This window comes from Marmota flaviventris, chromosome 4, assembly GCF_047511675.1.
Source record: "Marmota flaviventris isolate mMarFla1 chromosome 4, mMarFla1.hap1, whole genome shotgun sequence".
Taxonomy (NCBI): Eukaryota; Metazoa; Chordata; class Mammalia; order Rodentia; family Sciuridae; genus Marmota; species Marmota flaviventris.
In genome coordinates this window covers 34,012,293-34,035,099 of record NC_092501.1, presented here as the reverse complement: position 1 = coordinate 34,035,099, position 22,807 = coordinate 34,012,293, and the positions used below count along the sequence as shown (strand labels likewise).

At 31.9% G+C, this 22,807-nt stretch overlaps 1 protein-coding gene across 1 annotated transcript in view; it reads left to right on the top strand.

Moving 5' to 3' along the window:
- Positions 1 to 22,807, top strand: part of Exoc6 (exocyst complex component 6) — a 198,346-nt gene that overhangs the window by 123,925 nt on the left and 51,614 nt on the right. Inside the window, exon 19 of the mRNA XM_027939970.3 lies at positions 22,546 to 22,687. Within this exon, the coding sequence (XP_027795771.2) occupies positions 22,546 to 22,687 (142 nt within the window). The remainder of the gene's footprint in view (positions 1 to 22,545; positions 22,688 to 22,807) is intronic.

The window sequence follows — 22,807 nt, the reverse complement described above, 5'->3', positions numbered from 1 at the left end:
TTATAAGGACTGGGCATGTAGCTCAGTATAGAACACTTGCCTACCATGTGTGAAGCCCTGGGTTCAATTTCCAACCTGCAAAAAAAAAGAAAGAAAGAAAACCAAACCAAAAACAGTCTAGTCTAGTCTAGTCTAGTCTAGTCTAGTCCTTTTAATAAATCAGTTTATAAGGCATCATAACTTAGCCAGTTTTTTGAGGTTCTAATTTATTTTACTTTCTAACGAAAAAAATTTATTTTCACTAAAACCAAAGGAAAAGCCTGAAATTGACAATGTAGACTTAAATAGAAATAAATACTAGTAGAAGTTTTTGGAAAAATCAGTATAATCAATGGTTTTTCTAGTTATAAAGGGCCAAGAAGTCACTGAGTAGTTTTTATACAAGAGATGAAAAGTAAAACAAGCATGTTCTGTCCTGGTACATGTTCTTAGTTCATGTATATCTTGAACTTCGGTTGATGAAACAATTAAAAAAAAAAATTAGAGCAAGGACATTTGGATGTAAATAGGCTGAACACCGGATTCTCCAGATGAGGACTACAAAGGCCAAAGGGTGGGATTAACATGCTCTTATTAACTGTATCTAGAAAATAATATAACCACTGTGAAAACAGAAATACAGTAGTTTTACACAAATAAAATAGGAATAAATTTTATCAACATTTTTATCATATGATAGAAGATGTAGCTGAACATAAAAAATAAACTATTTAATTCAAAACTTAGCTAACTACCACCAACCCTCTTCCTTGTTTGAAATGGAGGGGAAAAAAAAAGTATTTTCCTTATCTTTACCCTATCCTCTTTCCCCATCAGGAGTTGTTCCAAAGAGCTAATTAGAGAAATTGAGGGAAGGTGTTTCTATAGAAATAAATAGAAGAACATCTTAAAGAGATTTTAATCATGGCTCTTGGTCAAAGAAATTTTAGGTGCTTACCTGGGGATGATATTTTGTTTCTAATTGCTGTCCTTGAATTTATTTAAAAAACCTGTAAATATTTTTAATTAATTTTTACATCAACTGATTTCTAAAGAAGTGCTTTTCTTGTATATGCACTAAATAATTATTGAGTTAATTTGAATTCACCTTGTCAGTATAAATCTCTATGCTTCTAGCCAAAAGCAATCTTCAAGGATAAATATATACACAATGTATATATTGTGTTTTTATGTTGTAATATCTGCATCACAAGTTGGTAAGAAGTGATAGGTAGGAATTTTGTGTATACATGGGATAAAATTAAGAGAGATTATATGTTAGAAATGTTTAGGATAAATCCCTCGCTTTAGAAGGCTCATATCCTGGAGGAAATCCCAGTTTCTCAAAAGAGACTGATTACTTTGTGAGAAACAGACTCTTAGTCTAACTAGATTCAATCACTTACCTGATACATTGTGATATTTTGTCTGATTTTAAGTGAGTATTCATATGCCATTTAAAATTTTTATCTTATCTACATGGGTTTTTCTATAAAGAAAATAAATTTTTATACAGTGTAGACAGATAAATTCAACAATAAATTTAGGACATGACCAAACAATTCACAGCTAAGAGAATGTTCTTACAATAGTATGTTCTTATTTAAGGATGAACTAAAAGAATTTTTAAGCAAAAATATTAAGTTATTGACTGTGATAGATTTTAATTATAATTAATAGAGCAACTATATTGTGGCTTAGTGTATTCCCTGAAACTCTGAAATTATATAAAATATTAAACTAGATTGTTTTCTTTCAAGCAAATTGACATAGTTACTAAATGCATAATTTATCTAAACCAAATATGACATTATGTAAGCTGTCATTTTTAAATATTTTAAGCTGAAAATGATTTCTTAGTTTTAGATTATTTGTGGACTGAGATAGAGAGACCAATTCCAAAGTTCTTCAACCCTCAAAGAAGCTTCAGAATATATTTATTTATCACATCTAGTCCCAATTCAGGCAGCAAGCAGAACTAGTTATCCTACTTATAGACATACGAGGTTAAATAATGTGTCTAATTTTAGACTCATGCCCTATCTTTGGTTTTAGCAATGTTCCTGAAAAATGGGGTGAGTTAGTCAGTGGAAGCTGTGAAACTAATGACCCTTTCAAACAGTGCTAATATTGGCCAAAAGTGCAAAAAATTGGGACATGGAAGTAGATTTTCTGCAATAAAAGAAAGTGGCTCTTACTTCCCCTGCAACTCTGAAAAGACACAAAATTGAACATGTTCTGTTTAAAATCTCCACCTGTAACTTTACTGAATATTTAGGTTTTTTTGTCATTTCTATCACTGTTGCAAAAGAATGTTTTCTTTATCAAAGACTTTCATCATGTACAATTGGCGACCACATTGCCCAGTGAATAGTTTAATTGATTCCAGAAAAGTTACAATTATCTAACAGAGTTTTGTTCTCTGCTTACAAGATCTGAGAACAGTAGAAGTTAGTAGATAATCATGGTTTTGATGGAGCCTAGGGAAAGAACTCTGTCATTTTCAAATTATGGTAGCAGTAGAAAGCTGTAGGATTTGGAGAACTACCAGTTATGTCCACTTTTTATTTTCTCTCCAGGGTTAAATGAGTGAGAGAATGGATATCTCTTACTTGTTTCTCTTAAGAGAGAGTATAAACCTTTTTAGGAAATGGAAAAATAAAAGAGCTTTTTTGCCTCCATATTTAATTAGCTATTCCTCTTCATTTCATTGTGCTCCAGCAGATAAGACAAGCTCTTTTCTGGCCAGAAGAATTAACAGAAATTGAAATAGTCAGTATTTGTAGTAATCACAGTTGTTTTTCCATTACTCAAAGTATTAAGCTTCCCTGCTAACTATGTTTTCTGCTTCAAGGAAACTTGCCTTTTTCATGGCTCATTTAGAATTAAACTCATTAATCTTTTATGGTTCCTACAGGCTTAGGTGCTGAAGTGACGATATTCATAGGATGGGCTCTGGAGTTAGGATGATTGAGTTTGAACCTTAATTTATAATTTGCTATCTATAGGGTCCTGGCAATTTGCGTAACCTTTCTGTGCCTCTTCCCTTCCACAAAATATAATGTATATATAATATATATATATATATTAGTTTCAGATTATTTGTGGACTGTGTAAAATATAATAATATATTTTGGACTGTGGAAAATATATATATTTGTGGAAAATATATATGTATAATATATAATCCATTCATTCTCCATAGGACTATTATAGGATGAATTAAAATGCTGTGTAAAAACATTGCCTGACAGGGTGCTTGGCGTGAAGTAGACACTATTAATAAATGTTTTTAAGGTTTAGTTAATATGTGAAATAAAAATTACTTTTTCCCTGTATCAGTGCCCTTGGAAATAAACAAGTTTTACTATTTCAAAATGTGTAAATAACCCTTCTTTTTTATAAACTTTCCCTGACAGTTAGAAAATACAGAAGAAAGACAACAAAAAATTAATTTTGTCAAGGGATGATTAGTGTTTTTATTTTAGCCTGTGTTCTGCCAGTTGTCTTTTCCTATGCATTTATGACATGTATTTTTTAAACTAACTTATAAGCAAACTTTTTTGTATTGTAAGATTTTATATAAGCCAGAAAATGTTATACTAAGGAAATTTTTTAAAAGCATTAAACATTTACTTACTGTTAACACGAATATAAATGAAAGAAAATTTTGAGCCACTTGTACATCTAGGCTCTCTCCATGCCTGCCAATGGAACTCAGTAACATTTTACTCCAACTACTGCTTCAAGACCCCAGAACTGGTCTATTTCTGGAAAGAAGAGTTAACATTTCCTTCCTTCATAAATGTTATTTATGCGTTTGCTTTATTTTTTATTTTTTTTTTCAGAGTAGAAATTAGAAGTTTATTAAAGGACAGCAGAAAAGACTTCTCCCGGAGGAATAAGGGGACCCAAGAGGTGGAATCCCTATGCGTTTGCTTTAATAAAGATAATTTATTGATTTACAACCACTAAGGGATATATATAAATGATAGTTTTTAATTTCATCACAAATATTTATTAACAAAAGGGCCCCGATTATTCAAATGTGTACTAACAAATAATTATCTTCTATAGTAGAAATAAATGGAAACTCTCAAATGATCAGTTTGCTCATATTTCTTCCTTTTTAAGAACTTTCCTTTGTTTTACTTTTAACCATAATGTAATCTTTTCTTCTTCTTTACTTACTCTAGAGGTGTTAGATTTGTAGATATATCTGATTTCTATTTGACTTTTCAATGTTTTCTTCCCAGAAATATCTTTTCCTTTTGCTTTCAAATATACTTAACTTTTTTTTCCTGCATTAATGAAAGTGGCGTGGACAGTTTTTTGAAAATACATTTTTTAAAAAAAAAATTTAGTTGTTGATAGACTTTTATTTTATTTTTTTATATGCGGTGCTGAGAATCGAACCCAGTGCCTCACACATGCCAGGCAAATGTGCTATCGCTGAGCCACAGTCCCAGCCCCTAAAAAAGACATTTTTAGAAATGACTTTACCTTTGGCATGTAATTCTCTAATCAAATGTAAATATAATTGGATGTTTTTCAAGAAAATCACTATATGGTTATAGGTGTTTCTCACTTTAGAGAATAAATGTCTGAAAAACTGTTCACAGCAATATCTGTTAATCAAATTATTCCTCCCAATAGCTTGTATTCTAAGATTAGAGATGCCTTCCTACTGAGAGAAAGTGACCTCAAGATCATACTGGGAAACTGATATTGAGCATACCTCTTCCCAACTGTGTATTCAGTTACATTACACTGGTAGTCATGGTAGGAGTATTTAGACCACTGTAACCAGCAAATGATACAAACCAAGTTTTTTTCCCTCCAGAGAATCACTGTTAAAAATTAACTAGCACACCACTAAATACAGCTTAACCTTAAAAATCACACTGTAAAACAAACAAACAAACAAAAAACTTAACTCAAAAAGTAAAACATAGAGTTGCTCAACAATAAATTGAAAATATGGGATTGGGGCTGTGGCTCAGTGGTAGAGCACTTGCCTGACATGCTTGGGCACTGAGTTCAATCCTCAGCACCACACAAAAATAAAATAAAGGTATTGTGTCTGTCTACAACTAAAAATATGTATATATATTTAAAAAAAATAAAATGAAAATACTACAGTAGAAATAACTTTTAAGGGAAATGTGTCGCAAGTGTTGTTAGTCTTTAAATGCAGTGCTGTATTTCCTATCTAGTTCCCTTTCAAGGTGTTTTCTTTCAGTTGCTTCCTTTGAAGGTGCTTCCCTTTTTTTGATTTGTTTGCTTTAGGCTGTTAGGGTTCTATTGATGTGCTAATTTGATATTCTTTGTAAATTCTCTGTGCTTAAGGCTGCAGTCCCTTTTTTTTACTAAATTGTAGATATCTGATGGGACTGAAGTTTTAATTTCCTTTTTATTTGTTAATGATTTTTAAGCATATTATGCTCTCTTTAATTGAGAAGCATATATATACACATACACACACACACACACACAATATTAAATGAAGATACATAACTTAGGCAGAAATGGATAGTATCTTAACTGTTGAAAATATTCTCTCCTGAAAATTTTTTTCAAGATGTAGGTAGCACTGTACTAATATTTTGAGATTTGGGTACTTGATTTGCTTCTTCCAATTAATTGCATTGTGAAAGCAGGCAGATCATTTACCATCTGGATTGATTTACTAATATATTTTATTTCATAGAACTGAAAATAAAGTTTTTCTTGTTTTATTTTACTTTTATTCCAATTAATATGCTAAATGGTAGTAAGTCCAGTAGTCCTGAAAAGTCTGGAATGGAAAACAGCCTCTTTTCTTGCCCTTTCCTATCCTCATTGCCATTCTCCCAGACTACCATTTTTCACCACTGGGTTTTGTTTCTTCTGGTGGTTACCATAATACAAAAATAGAGACTAGCTAGTAATTTCTTGCTATGAAGGATAAAGCACAGGTAGCAACTCCCCCCTTTCCTTTTTCCTCCCATATATTTTTATATTTTATTTATTGTTTTATATAAAATAGTTGTATTTCGATTTTTCAGTTCTTTCTACTTTAATCACTATCTTAATTCTCTTCTATGTAATGTAATAGTATTAGCTTCCCTATCTTTTGTGCCATCATTTCTTCCATCTGGTACTGTTTTCCGATAAGTATACTTTTATTTTTACCTTTATTGAAGTTATTAATATTTACATTATTTTGACAACCACCACCTAATCTATGCTTTGTCCTAGGTTGGCTTTTCAAGGTGAATACCAGAAAACAGTACTTTTTAATGTTATGACAATATTGTTCCCTTTAGGCAAGGTGTAGTACGCTAGGATTTTTTTCCCCTTTCATGTTTGGGGTCTGGTATTTTAAATTCTGGTCATTTAAAGGAGATTATTTTTTTCAACATGGCCAAATAGATTCTTTTTTATTATATTCCATATTTACTGAAATTATACTGCATTTTAGATGACTTCATGTTTTTATTTTATCTTTGTTGATAAGTGAGTGTTGTATTGTCAAAATATCAAGTGTTTCTAACCTTCTTTCCTTCATTTGGGTAAAAATCTTCCACAGAGGCCTTTCTTCCAGACTCCTTTGTCTCTAATCTGTACCAGTTGTTCTCTATAATAGCTGCATAGTTATTTTCCTTTCTTGCTCTCCTGGGCTGAGAACTGTTTCCTAGATTTGGTGTGTGGTGTGTGTGTGTGTGTGTGTGTGTGTGTGTGTGTGTCTTTTATTGCTTTACTGATTTGTCTTGTACTGCTTCAGAACTTCCTCAATAATTAATAACTTCCCCTGGAAAGGAAGTACATTATTTAAGTCCTTGAATATCAGAAAATATCTCTGTGCTCATGTTTTATTAATAATATGGCTAGTTATATAATTCTAAGTTAAGTAGTTTTTTCTCTGGCAATTTTCATTGCATGCCTGCATTGTCTTCTGTCATCTGGGTTTTAGAATCTATTTTTAAGTTCTTACTATTAAGAAATACATAGAAACATGTAGAGATGTTAGCCTTTATTTCATTCACTTAGCTATTTACTCAGTGGCCCTTTGCTGAAAATGAGTGTTCTTATTCAGGGGAGGGAAATTATCCTCTATATTTAAAAAAAAATTGTTTTTAGTTGTCAATGGACTTTATTTTTTTTATATGCCATGCCAAGAATCAGACCCAGTGCCTCACGCATACTAGGCAAGTGTCAAAACCTTAGCCCTCCTGTAAATTTTTTTGATAATTTTGTTCCTTCCATTTTTCTCTTCTTTGCTAGACTGTCATTAGAGTTCCCAGATTGGTTCTCTGTGTTTCGTACTCTTTTTTCTTTCTATATCCCCATCTTTTTTGTTTTATGTTTTGGAAGATTTGCTTAATTTTATTTTTCCATCTTTCTATATGATATTTTATTAATTATATTTTTAATTTTTAAGGAATCATCTCTGTTTTTGTGTTCCTTGTTCATAGAATTTTCTTTTTTAATGAATTTATTATCTTTTAAATCTGAGTGTAGAAAATTTTTAAAGTCGTTTTCTGTGTCTTACCTTTATTACTCTGGAATAGGTTTTTGTTTCTTTATTTTGTATATTCTTTTTTATTCTGATATTTTCCACAGTGTGGTAATCCTTGGTTTTCTGTTTGTTTTTTAACAAAGAAGGCCTTGAGATCTGACATGGATTTACTCTGCTACTGTGTAAATACATATCCTATTTTTTTGATAGACCTTTTCCCTTGAGCAGGAAATATTTATATACATTGCTGGGGGCATTTTGCCCAGGATTCTTTACCTTTATAGTCAGCAGGTATGAAACTAGTCATGAGATTGTGGTCTTCTATATTCAGGACTAACTTCCTGGGTATGCAACCTTATAGTTATAGAATACCATGTTTAGAAGGGCCCTTCATGTGAATTGGTTCTTATCTTTTACAGTCTTGGAATTCTTTTTTTTTTTTTCCTGTACTGGGAATTGAACTGAAGGGTGCTCTATCACTGAGCTACATCTCTGGCACTTTTTATTTTGAAACAGCGACTCACTAAGTTGCCAAGACTGGCAACTAATTTTTGATCCTTCTGCCTTGGCCTCTTGAGTGGCTGGCATTAAAGGTGTGCACCCAGCACATTCTTAATGTTTGAACAAGGGTCCCCACATTTCCATTTTGCACTGACTCCACAAATTATATATTATTTCCTTCCTTTGTTTCCATTATCACCTTGCCAAAAGAAAAGGGACTTTTCCTTTTTTCCCCTTTCCTTTCTTTGCTTTATTTTCATTTCTTTCTTTCCTTTGCTTTCTTCCCCTTACCCCTTGCTCCCTTTCCCTTTCTCTTCCCCTTAAGTCAGGAACCTCAGCTGTTCCTGAAGAGTTCTTTCATTAGGGAAATTGCCTGTGCTCTGTAGGTGGGGGATCATTGGCACAGTTGTTCCAGAAATCTTTGTTTCCATCTCATTTCTCTTCCCTTTCATACTTCTAACTCTGGACTTCAGTGTACTGCTGGTTCGCAGCTCCACTGTAGTTAGTTCTCTGTCAGTGACTTTCTTTTTTCTGTTTCATCTGCCTCTGTCTTCCAGAAATAATCTCTTGATGAATCTTCCCATGCATCTTAATTTCCTTTGTTGTTGAGCAGTTTGTGCTTTGCCATTCTGTGCTTTTTATTTCACTTGTATCTCAGGATGGGGAGGAAGCAAACAAGTTAACTTAGTCTGTCATATGATTCTGAACAACCTGCTACCTTCTCCTGGAAGTTAAGTGATTGGATTAGATTACCTCAAGGGTCCCTATATATAATATTGTATGTTTCTAAGCATCATCCCTTTAGATGAATGTCAAGTCCCAGCTTAGATGTGGCCTTACTGATTCTGGCACTTCATTTACTCTTATACCTGCACTTCATTTTTTTTGGCTCACACTTATTTATGAGTTAAGTATAAGAGTTCCAGTGGCCTTTAACTTGACTGAAAACTTAAGAAAACTTTTAATAGTTTAGTAGAATTATTGACTTTAATCCATCCTCTTTTTATGTAACCAGAAAGAATTGTATTTAAAATACAAGTATTGTACTTTTTATATTGCGGCACAAGCAATTAGGAATACATTTAGTGTTTACCTATTAAATGAAAATATAACCATATACTGGGCATATATTCTTATAAATTAGTTTTTCTTATTTGGATATTAATTTTTATTTATTTTTTTTTTCAATTAAAAATTTATTTAAACACATTAAACATGTTTTCTTGGCTGACTTCGAACGTTTTCCTTATTTTTCCTCCATACATCATGGACTTGATGATGATGTACAATTATTAGTACAAACTCAAAATTTCATTGCTTTCTATATCCGTGGGTAGGGTGTGAGTTCTACAAATCAGATGTAGAATGAAGAGAAATTCTATGAATGGTAATACAAAGGAGAGCTCCCCACATACAGAGTCCATTGCACAACAGAGACTTATGTTTCGGTACAGCTGTGTGCCTAGCCAGTGAATCTGTCCTTGGAAACATCAAGTGAAGGTGTCATTAAATGAATGATATGGTCTAAAATGTAGGAGAGGACAATGGAAAAATATTCCTCATGTGTTGTCATGATTCTTTTCATATGCCATTCATAAATTATGTGTTTTTCATGCATTGGTTCTTTAGGGGAACGGGATAGTAATGCATGTACTGGGTCATATTTCTATAGAGGCTACAGTTCTCATTGTCTTTTTTTTCATGTTATTTAAATATATTTATTTAGATCTTTATTCCATATACATTTTTTTAAAATTTTTTATTGTTGGTTGTTCAAAACATTACATAGTTCTTGATATATCATATTTCACACTTTGATTCAAGTGGGTTATGAACTCCCATTTTTACCCCATATACAGATTGCAGAATCACATCAGTTACACATCCATTGATTTACATATTGCCATACTAGTGTCTGTTGTGTTCTGCTGCCTTTCCTATCCTCTACTATCCCCCCTCCCCCCCCTTCTCTCTCTACCCCCTCTACTGTTATTCATTTGTCCCCCTTGTATTATTTTTCCCTTTCCCCTCACTTCCTCTTGTATGTACTTTTGTATAACCCTGAGGGTCTCCTTCCATTTCCATGCAATTTCCCTTCTCTATCCCTTTCCCTCCCACCTCTCATCCCTGTTTAATGTTAATCTTCTTCTCATGCTCTTCGTCCCTACTCTGTTCTTAGTTACTCTCCTTATATCAAAGAAGACATTTGGCATTTGTTTTTTAGGGATTGGCTAGCTTCACTTAGCATAATCTGCTCCAATGCCATCCATTTCCCTGCAAATTCTATGATTTTGTCATTTTTTAATGCAGAGTAATACTCCATTGTGTATAAATGCCACATTTTTTTTTTATCCATTCGTCTATTGAAGGGCATCTAGGTTGGTTCCACAGTCTTGCTATTGTGAATTGTGCTGCTATGAACATCGATGTAGCAGTGTCCCTGTAGCATGCTCTTTTTAGGTCTTTAGGGAATAGACCGAGAAGGGGAATAGCTGGGTCAAATGGTGGCTCCATTCCCAGCTTTCCAAGAAATCTCCATACTGCTTTCCAAATTGGCTGCACCAATTTGCAGTCCCACCAGCAATGTACAAGTGTACCCTTTTCCCCACATCCTCGCCAGCACTTGTTGTTGTTTGACTTCATAATGGCTGCCAATCTTACTGGAGTGAGATGGTATGGATATTAATTTTTAAATGTAGAGGGTAATGAATGATGTTTATCTGATTTATTAATATAATTCATATAAAATGGTATTATGTGAAATATGATGAAAGTATCACACATCCAATGATGTAGATGGCAGTCATATGTTGAATGCTGTTGTCTGACTTTTATCAACAAGTTTCTAAATTTAACTGAATTTTGTCTTCACTTTGTGGCATTTATATATTTCCCAAGACATCTTTACATACACTTTGAAAGAGTCTACAAAAAATTGTTGAACAAATTACTATGTTGATGGGATAATTATAATAATCAATACAAAATTTATTGGAAGTTAAATCTAGAAAAGACTTAGTAATTATTTGGGATCAAGTCCAGTCTTCCAGAAGAATTAATTGTTTGGCTAATACACCTGTCAGCGCACTGCTTACTAGGGTTAATTAGATTGATCAGCCTGACTAGTTGAGTTTCTGCTGTGGTCTTTCTTTTACTCATTGTGTATTTTATTTGGTAAAAAGGACAACTTCCCTTTTGGAGGAGAACCTTCAGTCTAGTCTATACCAGAAGTTCAACTTCCACTAATAAATAGTTTTGAGTTTCTTTGACCTAATGTAATTAGGTTAGATTCATATTTCTGAGTAAATAACTTTTTCATAAAAATTTTAATAGTGTTTAAATATTACATGTTATTGAAATTTGAAAAGTAAAATAGTTAATTTTTTAAAAAATTAACACTTATTTTAATTTATTTAATCCTTGTTATTTTAAGGAATATTAAATTAATATTGATATTTAATTAATGCTTAATATTTGTAAAGAATAAACCAGTAAATATATAGTTAATATAGAACTCTGACAGGAGCTTATCTGCATTTAAATTGAGACCAGAAATTTGGTTTTACTTTGGCTTACTATTATTCATTTGCTAGTGGATACATGTAAATAATTAGCTGTAAGATAACTTAGTGAGGGCTGGGGTTGCAGCTGAGTGGTAGAGCGCTTGCCTAGCACATGTGGGGCCCTGGGTTCGAACTTCAGCACCACATAAAAAAATAAGTAAATAAAGGTATTGTGTCCATCTACAATTATAAAAATTTTTTTAAAAAGGTAACTTAGCCATCATTTCTTTAGTAATTTATTTCAAGTTATATTAACAGATTATGTGAGAACACAGAGATTTATCCTAAGTAGCTTCAGAATCATGTATGCTCTATTATTTCCTGTTATTTGTGAAAAAATAGACATTTATTTCTGTCTATATTAAAATCACCTCTGAGAAGAGATGCTTGTTAAATATTCAGATACCATTGCTTGGTGTAGACTTAACTGCACTAAAACTTCTGAAGCTTACAAATATGCTTTTTTTTCCTTGAAGTTCGAGAACCATTCCTTTATAGCAAAAAACACTGTTGAAGAACTGTTGTTTTCTAAATTTTCCACACAGCTGACATTTAGTAGTTTGCTAACATCCTTGTAATTTAACGCTGACTAGACAACTTGATTAGATAGACAAAAGTTTGCACGAAGATTTATCTGATTAATGTGAACATAAAAACTCACATCAATCTCCAAAATAAATTGATAATATATGTGATAAATTAATACCTTTAAATTAGAGTAACATTTGTAGAACTAACTTGCTTGTTGTATAATATATTTTCTTTTGGTGCTTTAAACACTGTTTCTGCTGTTATTAGAATACATCTTCCTTTTTTATTTGATTTCCTTGCTGACTTCCTCCTCAGACCAACAATGATTATGCAGCCATGTCGGTAAGTAGATGCAAACTAAAGCTAGCACATAACATTAGAAAATAATGAACTTCCTACAGGCTTATTTTTCTCTGCTTTTGTATTTAAATTAACTTCTAATTCTTTTGGCAGTGACTTTTATATATTTGTAGTTTTGTAGAAACAAGTTTGAAGGTAATAGTAGTTGTTTTGATGAAATAGAATTCTCTGTGATTTGATTATGAAAGTTAATATTGAAGGCATATCTGTGGGGAGTGCTGTACTTTTGGAAATCTCTCTGTGGTCTTTCCTGATCTGTGAAATCATGTCAATGGGAATATACACCCCAAAGATTTTTGTGAGGCTTACGTGAAATAGTATACATAAAATGTTTAGAACAGTGCCTGGCATAAAATACAGTCTTAAAAATATTGTTATTATTAGTCACTTCCAAGACAATTTATGCCTTTTCTGAGTTTCTCTGCAACTCTATTAGCCAAACTTGTAGAAATTTAACCTAGTACATGACCCATTGTGAGCCAATGTGATTCATGACCAGTATAAATTTTTCTCAATTCAGCCCAGTATTGCTTTCCTGAATTGCCTTAGTAATTCTCTCTCTCTCTCTCTTTTTTTTTAGAGGGGGGGGGGATTTTTTAATATTTATTTTTTAGTTTTCGGTGGACACAACATCTTTATTTTATTTTTATGTGGTGCTGAGGATCGAACCCAGCACCCCACTCATGCCAGGCGAGCACGCTACTGCTTGAGCCACATCCCCAGCCCAAGCAATTCTCTTTTTAAAATAGCTTTATCATATTTTTCTTTTTACTCTATTTGTCTTTTCAACATACAATTTTGAACTCTTGACAACCAGATTAAGAAGTAATTAAATATTTTCAAAATGTATAAATATTGAAAATTCTTAGGGGAAAAAAATCTCATCTAGCATTTGAAATGTAAATGTTCCTAATTTGAATCCTTCTTTTTCTGTTCTTATTCCTATTATTGAAGTTCAAATTTTGATTATTGTAATTGTCTTTGGATTGATCTCTTCCACCAGTCTCTCCTTACTTCAGTCCATCTTATACACCAATGTCAGATAATTCTTTCTAAAGTACAGTTTAATCTATTTCCCTGTTCAAAAACTTCTGGGGCTCTTGATTGTTTGTTTAATCAAATAAAAATTCCAGAGGCTAGCAAAAAGTATAAAAGACATATTAAATTTGCTAACATATTTCCTACCGATAAACCATTTATATATTCAGAAAGCAAAAATGGTGTTCATAAGTGAGACTGACCCTTTGTCCCAAAATTCAAATTGTTTATTGTCTTTGATTTTAGAGGGTAGGGGATTGTTCTAGATAAATTTTAATTAGAAATTTTTAAAGTTTGGTACTTGAATGTCCAGTGTTTTGAAAGTTATTTATGTAGAATAGTTCTTTATATGGATATAAATTAGGCATTTCTATGACATGTTTTGCTATCTATTTTCATACTGTTATAATGAGTTAATTCCAAGTACACAAAACATCAACAAAAACCAACCATTGACAGTATAATCATTGCATTAGATAAAGCTAAAGATTTTTGAGACAGAGAGTATATGAAAAGGTCGAAAACAGTCAAAGCCTTTTATGTGAAGTAGAATTTATGTTTTTATGAAGGTTTTTCTTAATGCTTTAAAACAGGTGATTTTTCAGTGTAGGAAGTTAATTGCAAAACAAAATTGCCTCTTTGTCAAAAGTGAGCATACTTTTATTTTATAACTTTAATACTTTTAGACATTTATTAAGTAGGCATCTCAGTTAAATGCTGACTAATCTTGGTGAGAGATTTATTTAATAACTTGTAAGTATTGTGTGTATATATAGCATAGCATACTTAAATACTTCCCTGCTGTTAAACACTGTAAAAAACAATATTTTGAATTGCTTTTGGTGAAGGCTCAGTTGGAAGTAGTAGTAGTATTAGAAGGGATTTTAGAAGGGAACACTATGAGAGTTTTAGTAGGAAATCTGTGAATTAGGATATGACTTCAGACCTGACCTGTGACAGATAAGAGGGATATAAATAGAAATAATTATAATGGACTCTTTTCAGTCTATAGACTATATGTATATGCACTGTATTAGTGTGCATACATAATATGCACACTTACATATCTTATAACTTCACTCTTTGACAGAGCTAAAGATGAAAATAGACTAGATCATTGGTTCAGGCTTTATGAGCAAAGTACCATTTTGAATAGGAAGATTCAATATTAAAAAACTAAAAATTAAAGTGTAGTATCCTGCCACTTTACTTCCTGATAACAACAGAGGTTTATGTTTAGAAAATTAAGGTTTTTTTTTGCAGAAAGGAGTGGCAAATTTCTAGGGATTCAAATAATATCTTCCCCTTTAATCTGTATTCCACAATAGAAAGAAAAGAAAGATTTTTTTCCTCTTTAAGTTAAGGGGCAAAAGTTCAAATGGGGAATAAGAAAAGGGACTAAAATATGTGGATAACAGATTGTTTAAATTGAAATTACCTTTTATTGTGAGCAGAAAAATCAAAAGGGAGGTCAGATCTCTAAGGAAAAAGAAAGTAGGTGGTAGAGAAAGATATTAGAGTCAGACGTTTCCTGTGCAAGTCAAGATCTGGTGAGGCCATAAAGAGTCCATTTTTCCTTTGTTTCTTCTTTCCCTCTCCTGTAAAGAGGGAACAATAATGGAGAAAGGTAAGGGCAGAGCTAATGGGAGGGGAGAACAACCTCAATACATTTACAGGATGTTTGCAGGTCAGATAGAGATAAAAGAAAATACAACATGTGGATATACACTTAGTAAAAACTTATGCAAGGTACTAAAATCCAACAAGTTAAAGAGATTAGGCTTTGCAGAGTAAAGTCCCACCAAAGTAGTATGTTCAGGCTAATATTACATATGAGGGGGAAGGTTCAGACTGTGGGAAACCACCTTTTAATCATTTACTTTCATCCAGGAGACTTTAGTTGTTGTAAGAAAGCTGTCATGTTTTAAGTCTTTCTATCTTTTATGGAAATCAATGTGATAGATGGTAGTATTGAGGTAAAAATATTTTTAAAGAGCATATTCCTTTCTTATTCTTTTTTTTAATATTTGTTTATTTATTTGTTTGTTTGTTTTTTTATGTGGTGCTGAGGATTGAACCCAGTGCCTCACATGTGCTAGGCAAGTGCTCTACCCTGAGCTACAACCCCAGCCCCAAGGTTAAAATTGTTAGAAGCAAAAGAGGAGCGATTGGCAAAGATCTGCTGTAGTTGTCTGTAAAGACTTATTCTTAACAGAATTACCTATTCACAAGTCCTTGTTATTCAGGATAAGTACATGCCTGGGCTTTGAGAATCCTCAAATTTGAGGATACTACTATGCTATATAATTTTTTTCAGAAAAATGCTATGAAATATAATTGAAAACCAAAGACCTTAATGAGAGTTATTTCATCCATGCCAAGACAGCAAAGCCACATAGAGATGGGGAAGTTGGTTTGACTGCAGTCAGCCTTTGAATGATTTTTACCCCATCATACTTATTTCACAGAACATGCTATTCTAATGTGTACCTAAATAAATGATGCCCTATTAGTCCTAGACCCTCAGAATCATCCTTAAAAGGTTGGCACTGAAATATAAATCCTTGAATGACTAAGATCTCCTCTGTGCTATGTCTTTAATTATGGCTGTGTTTATAATGTATTAACCACAAACATGCATTAATAAGAGATAACCTGTAGGCTTTTGGTGGTGACACTTGTCCAGTTTACTAATGATACTTGGAAACCACCTATATTATCTAATCTCTTAGTATTATGGCAGTTTCTTTGGAAATTTTAAGTTTTACTAGGGTTGTAAAATATTTTCATTATTAGTGGTCTTGGCACTCAAGAGCTATATGCTTATGATAGTAAAGGAATAAGGTTGTGGGTCTGCTATTACAGAGTTACTATTTTAATGATTCTTGGAATGCTTCAGTTTTTCAAACTGAATTCTGTAAATTGGCTGTACTACATTGTAGTATTGTCAGCCACAGGGAAAATTAAGCACATCTTTATCTTTCTTGCTTTTCTTATGTTTGCCAAATGAGAACAGTGATAGGGCATTAATGTTACGTCGCTTCCTTATTTAAACATAAACATAACAGCCCAATAATGAGTAGTGTGGAAGCAGAGGCATTTCTTCAAAACCTTGTAACTTTCTAGACCTTTACTGTTCTGCTTGTCCTTGCGTTCTCTTTCTTCCTGCTAAAGTTAGGATGTGTTTAAAGATAACCTGAGACTACCATGACAGACAGCAGCAATGATACTTGCTAGAAAGCTAAAATGTGGATACTGCATGCCATCTAAGTCCATGTTCAAAAGATAGTTTAAAAACAAAGACTGCCAAAATTTGATAAGCCCTGTGATTGGGATAAGGAAGTTTTGAGGGAACTAGAATTTTGCCATGTATTACTCTTAGTCCTGAGGTTTTCTTACTTTGGGAAACAATTTTGTTTCAACTTTAAGATAATCATGTTCTATTCTGTCTTCCTGCCCCGCCCAGTGTGTGTGTGTTTGCACATGCATGTGTCCCAAGAATAAGTATTTATGTTACTGTCTGGCATCCTTATGATTGGGAATTGTTAGAAGGAGAGTGGAAAAACCTAAGAGGGGAAAAAGGGAATTCCTAGCTGACTATAGAATTGTGGCTAACTAAGGTGGTAGCTAGTTTTTTCAGGGATGGAAGTGGTTAGATGATGACAAAAAGCAAGTATAAGAGAAATAGAGAAATGTAAAAGAAGTATTTTAGAGAATGTTGAGTGTGTTTAGAATCAGTATATTTTTATAGACCTAAGAATTCTTTGGCATAACTTTAAAAATCTGTCTTCATAGTAATATTAAAGCAATTATTAAAACTCACTAAAGAAATTCATCTTCATATTTAAACTTATAACTCACCCATTCTGTTTTATTGAGAATTTTACACATTTAACTATTGTATATAGTGTAGGAAATAAGAAAATGGATCAAAATCTAAAGGAATCCTTGTGCATTTGTGAAATCATCTTGGGGAAAATTCCACATTCTATGCTAATGTTTTAGTTTTTCTGATTTTATAGTATCTTTATATTTGAGTAAGACTAGTATGTAGTTCGTTCTTTCTCTCTCTCTCTCTCTCTCTCTCTCTCTCTCTCTCTCTCTGTTGTTGTGCTGGGAATTGAACCAAGAGTGCTCTACCACTGGGCTACATCCCCAGCCTTTTATTTTTTGAGATAGGGTCTCACCAACTTTTTACCATGCTGGCCTTGAACTTGTGATCCTCCTGCTTCAACTTCCCTAATAACTGGGATTGCAGGCTTGCACCTCTGTGCTAAGATGTAGTTTCATATAGTGAGACTTTTGATTAGTAGTTCTTGTATGAAACAGAAGGAAAATAATAGATTTTTTAAATTAAAATATCTACTTTTCACCTAGGTTCACCATTTTAAATTCGAATTAAGAATTTTTTATTTCTAATTTTAGTATTTACTCCACATTTGGTGAAAGACCTTATTCTTTCAGTCTGTGTATTTTAGAAGGCTATATACATTGTGGCTCTTTAGGAGACTGAAGAATCCGTCAAAATAATTCTCTTCCCCGGGCTGGGGTTGTAGCTCAGTGGTAGAGGGCTTGCTTCACACACATGAGGCCCTACATTCGATCCTCAGCACCACATAAAAATAAAACAAAAATAAAGACATAAGAAAAAAATAGTTCTCTTCCCCTTTTGCCTCTGGAAAGACTATTTCATAGTCTGCTAACTGAAATTTATATAGCAAACTGAGAGGCAGTAAGTTTATGCATAACATCAATTTACTGCTTTAATTTAAATAATTTAAAAGGCAGGATCAGAATTAATAAATTCACTTTCTAGTTTTAGGTGTAATATTTAAATCCACCATGATTTTTTTTCTGTCAAGGGTTATGTAACCTTTTGAAACAAAACCTGTTATCAATTTAAAAAATAACATTATGCATAGTATATTTGTATCTATATTTTTCTTTTTTTACTTAAATAAAAAGAGTAGTTTATTGTGCAGAGTTGGTTTTTGTGGTGATTATAAATAAAGGGAATTTGACTCATCTGGGATCATTAAGGAAGAGTAAACCAATACAGGAAGGTGGTTGTGATTTCAGGAGCATATTTTTACATGAGATGTTCTTGAAAGAATGAAACAGACTTGAAAAATGCTTTTAAATAATTACTGTTGGAATCAATCCTTTTTTTAAAAAAATTAGATCTTTGAAATAAGAGAATGGTGAGACAAAACTACAAATGAAAAGTCAAAGTGCCAATTATTTATAAATTTTCAACATTTCTCCCACTATTAGAGTAGATCTTTGAAAACATTTCTTTGAAACCCAAACAATTTGAACCATAATCTTATAAAACATGTATTTTTATTACCATGTTATTTTATAATATTTCAAAGGAAACAATCTTTAGCTTAACCTGTAATAATAAATTATTTGGGAAATTTGGCTTGACATACAAACATTTGTTTTCTTGATTCTAGACTGAGGTTGATGGTTAGTGGTTTATTGTTCCTGTGATTGGCATTAAAAGCCTTATTTCACAGCTTGCAGTGAGGAACTATTGAGTAAAGAGTGGCTGTGTTCCACAAACTAAATTCAAAAAGTGTCAATCAAGGTCTCACATAGGTTACTTAGAGAATGAGTTTTCTTACTGATTTCACCAAATGTCACCTCATGCTGTCTTTGATTGGCACAGCCTGGCAGGGAGGATGGATGAATCTGTCACCGGCTGGTTAATTGTGTTGCTGGTCTCAGTCTGACATCAGGTCTTTGACTCTTAAATGGCTCAATACAAAACAAATTAGCAGATTGTAGTCATATTTCTCATTCTATATGCTTTGACTTTGTTGAATGCAGTCCATAAATCATATTGACTGACACACAAGTAAATGATGAAAGCTGCTTTTGAGACATGAATCTAGAAAGCAGCACTGTGAAGGTGCATGGAAGGATGCATATGGTTGACCCTTTGGGAATTTCCTAGGAGCCAAATGTCTCTTTACCACAATTGTTCTTAGAAGAAAAGCTTTTGGGTAATGCAAAAAGGATCTAATATGTCAGCAGATTCTCTTTTACAAGTGCCTTTGAAATATAAGAAGTTTGTCTAAGGGTTTTCTCTCTTTGCAAGTTGTTTTTCAACAAAATGTTAGAACATGAAAACATAGTTACACTTAAAACTTAAGCAGGTGTTTTAACTTATTTATTGAATTTTGTGTTGTTAAAGAGAAAAATGTTAATAGTTGCAATTAATTTTTCAGATGAGGGCAAGAGAAATTTCTAGGTGCTTAAAATTTATTAAATGTGCAGTGTTTTTTTCAGTCATATATTATTTGGGCTTTTTTGTTATCAGGTTAAAAACCAGGTCATCTCTAATAAAAAGGGATAGTTTTTAAAGATAATTATAAAAATTGTTAGATTGTTTTTGTCTTATAAAATTATTAAATTATTAAAAGCTTCAACAATAACAGCAGTAATATTATTCAAGAGTGGTGTTTAATTATATCAAAGTATGTGCAGGGCCATACACATCAGAAATAAATTGTCAAATATATTTTTTAGGTGTGCATATTTTGGAGAGATTAGAATTTTTCTATCTAAAAGTAAGTAGTAGGGGCTGGGGATGTGGCTCAAGCGGTAGCACGCTCGCCTGGCATGCGTGCGGCATGGGTTCAATCCTCAGCACCACATACAAACAAAGATGTTGTGTCTGCCGAAAACTAAAAAAATAAATAAAAAATTCTCTCTCTCTCTCAAATAAATAAATAAATAAATAAAATTAAGTAGTAGATGAAATCTAAGAATATATGTACACTTTCTATTGTTAGAAAGTAGGCATTTTAAAAGTATGTAATCTTATAGAACATAATTTTTTAAATGGAAAGAATCTGAACCTTTGATATTATTAACTTAAATTTTGATCTCTAGTAACGAAGAATTTATTTCATTTGAAAAAGTTATAAAATATTTTATAAATATTTTAAACTTCTTTGAGAACAATAAGCCTGTATTTAATATGCCTAATCAAAAAAAATAATGTTAGGATTTTATTATTATATGTAACTTAAATATGAATTTTCATTACCTATTTCTACCATTTTATGGAATAACTTTATCTGTACTCTAACCATCATTTTCAGCTCCAGTTACACACACACACACACACACACACACACACACATATATATATTTGTAGCCTCTGAATCTGTTAAATTTTAAAGGTTCACTGAAAACAATACTACTTATATTGTGCAGTGTATTTGCTTAAATGAACTTAAAATGAATTTAATAATAAAATTTGCAGTTTATTAATCTGTTTTTGTAGTGAGTACATTATAGTAGCAACATAAATAGAACATGGAGCTGATTTGATGAAGAAGTACATTAAACTAAAATATAATAGTTGTTCCATTAGGTCACAATGACATTTCCATTTTCACAAACCTATTATATTGTAATTAAATAACTGGTCATTGATTTCTTCTTTTTCTGCTTTTATCCCCCCTCTCATTCATATTGATATTATTCTGCTTGGGGAATGGAGCTGCATGTCTCCCAGACTAATTCCTTTTAGGATTGGGGGATCTTGAAGCATGCTGGGTTTTTCATTGTTTGTTACATTCCTTTTTGGCAGTTCATCAGTATCTGTCAAGTATATTGTTTGCATCAGCTTTTATCTCAAGTTTTTGATTGAGAAATTGACATTCCATTTCAGTTTTCTACTGTGCATAGTGTCTAAATGCTAACGAATCATTCATAAAAGTTCTTTGTTTCCAGTCTGATTATTAATATGTAAGTTAAAGAACAAACGTTCTAACAAATGTGAAAATATATTTATGTTCTTTATTACTTTTCAAATCAAATCCACATAAACATTTTTGTACCCATTTATTGTAGCAATTATGTTTGGAAGATATTTTTTCATGATTGTAGCTTTATTGCCTTTGTGTTAAGTAGGAAGAAACCTAATTATTAAATATAAATGGTTAAATATTTATTAATGGAATGAAGCAAAACATGGCTTGTCTCCAGAAAGTCGTTTTTTCTAACCATAACCATAGATCTTAAATTTTATCATCAAATCACCAAATCTCATAATGGCTAGAGGTAGCCATTCTAGGAGCAGTATTATACTAGAAGATTTTATCTAGAAGAGTCTTTAAAATATTTTATTTTAAACTTCTATTTCAAATGCAAAAAAGCCTTTTAAAATAAATAGTTTATACTAAAAGTGATATAGTATTGTAATTTAGCTATATAACCTAGAGGCTAAAAGAAGAAAACTTAGGGCTATCAAAGTTCATGTAGTTGCAGGACCTTATTAAAGTAGAAAATATATTTAAATGTTATATACCTTAATAAAAGAAAACCACAAGCATATGTAGTTCACTTAACTACTACATATTTCTAAATTACCAAATGATTTTAAAACTCAATTTCTAAAACTAAATGCAGATCTGTATTTAATTCAATTTGAAGTCATACTAGTAAATAAGCCTCCCTCCCATCAGTAATTAAAGCTGTGTCACATACTAGCATTCTGAGTAGAAATAAAGACTTATGGCTCAAAGTATATTTTGAATTTTAGATACAGTTTAAATAGTAATAATAAATTACAACATTAACTTTCTTCATTTTGGTTTAGTTAAATATACAAAGGAGAGCTTAGAGAGCATTATATGGAAAAGTGTGTTTTTTGATGTTATGGTGATTTTGTCATAAATGTCATATTTTAATATTGAAATATCAATATTTTTAAAATTTTAAGACATTATTTTAATATTAGATATTAATTCTTTTAATCTTAGATATTTCAAGAGATCTGAAATAATAATAGCTTTTTAACTTGTATTTCAGTTTTCTTTGTATTTCAGTTAGATCTTTAATGATATATCCTGAGAAAGATGAGGGAACTAAGAATATTAATTTTGGTTCTTACAATACAAAGGCATAGCTATTCAGAATGCAGAAACAGAAAAGCCAATAATCACTATTAAAAGATTGTCAGTATATAATTTTTGTACTACTTTATAGTATATTTTTGTATTTGCTTATTTATTTATTTTTGTTTGTTTGTTTTTTGTTTGATTTAAACAGGGGAAAGTCGCCCAGACAGCTTGCATGTCAGCCTGCCAGCATCTGTCAACATCCTTGATGCAGATGCTGCTGGATAGTGAGTTAAAACAGATAAGCATGGGAGCTGTTCAGCAATTTAACTTAGATGTCATACAGTGTGAATGTAAGTACCATGTTGGTAGTTCATGAATTTCAAGGAATGTATATTTAAATTATATGAAAAAAATTATATATATAGTGGTAGTAGGATATTTTGAAGAAGGAAAGGATCTAATATAACTAA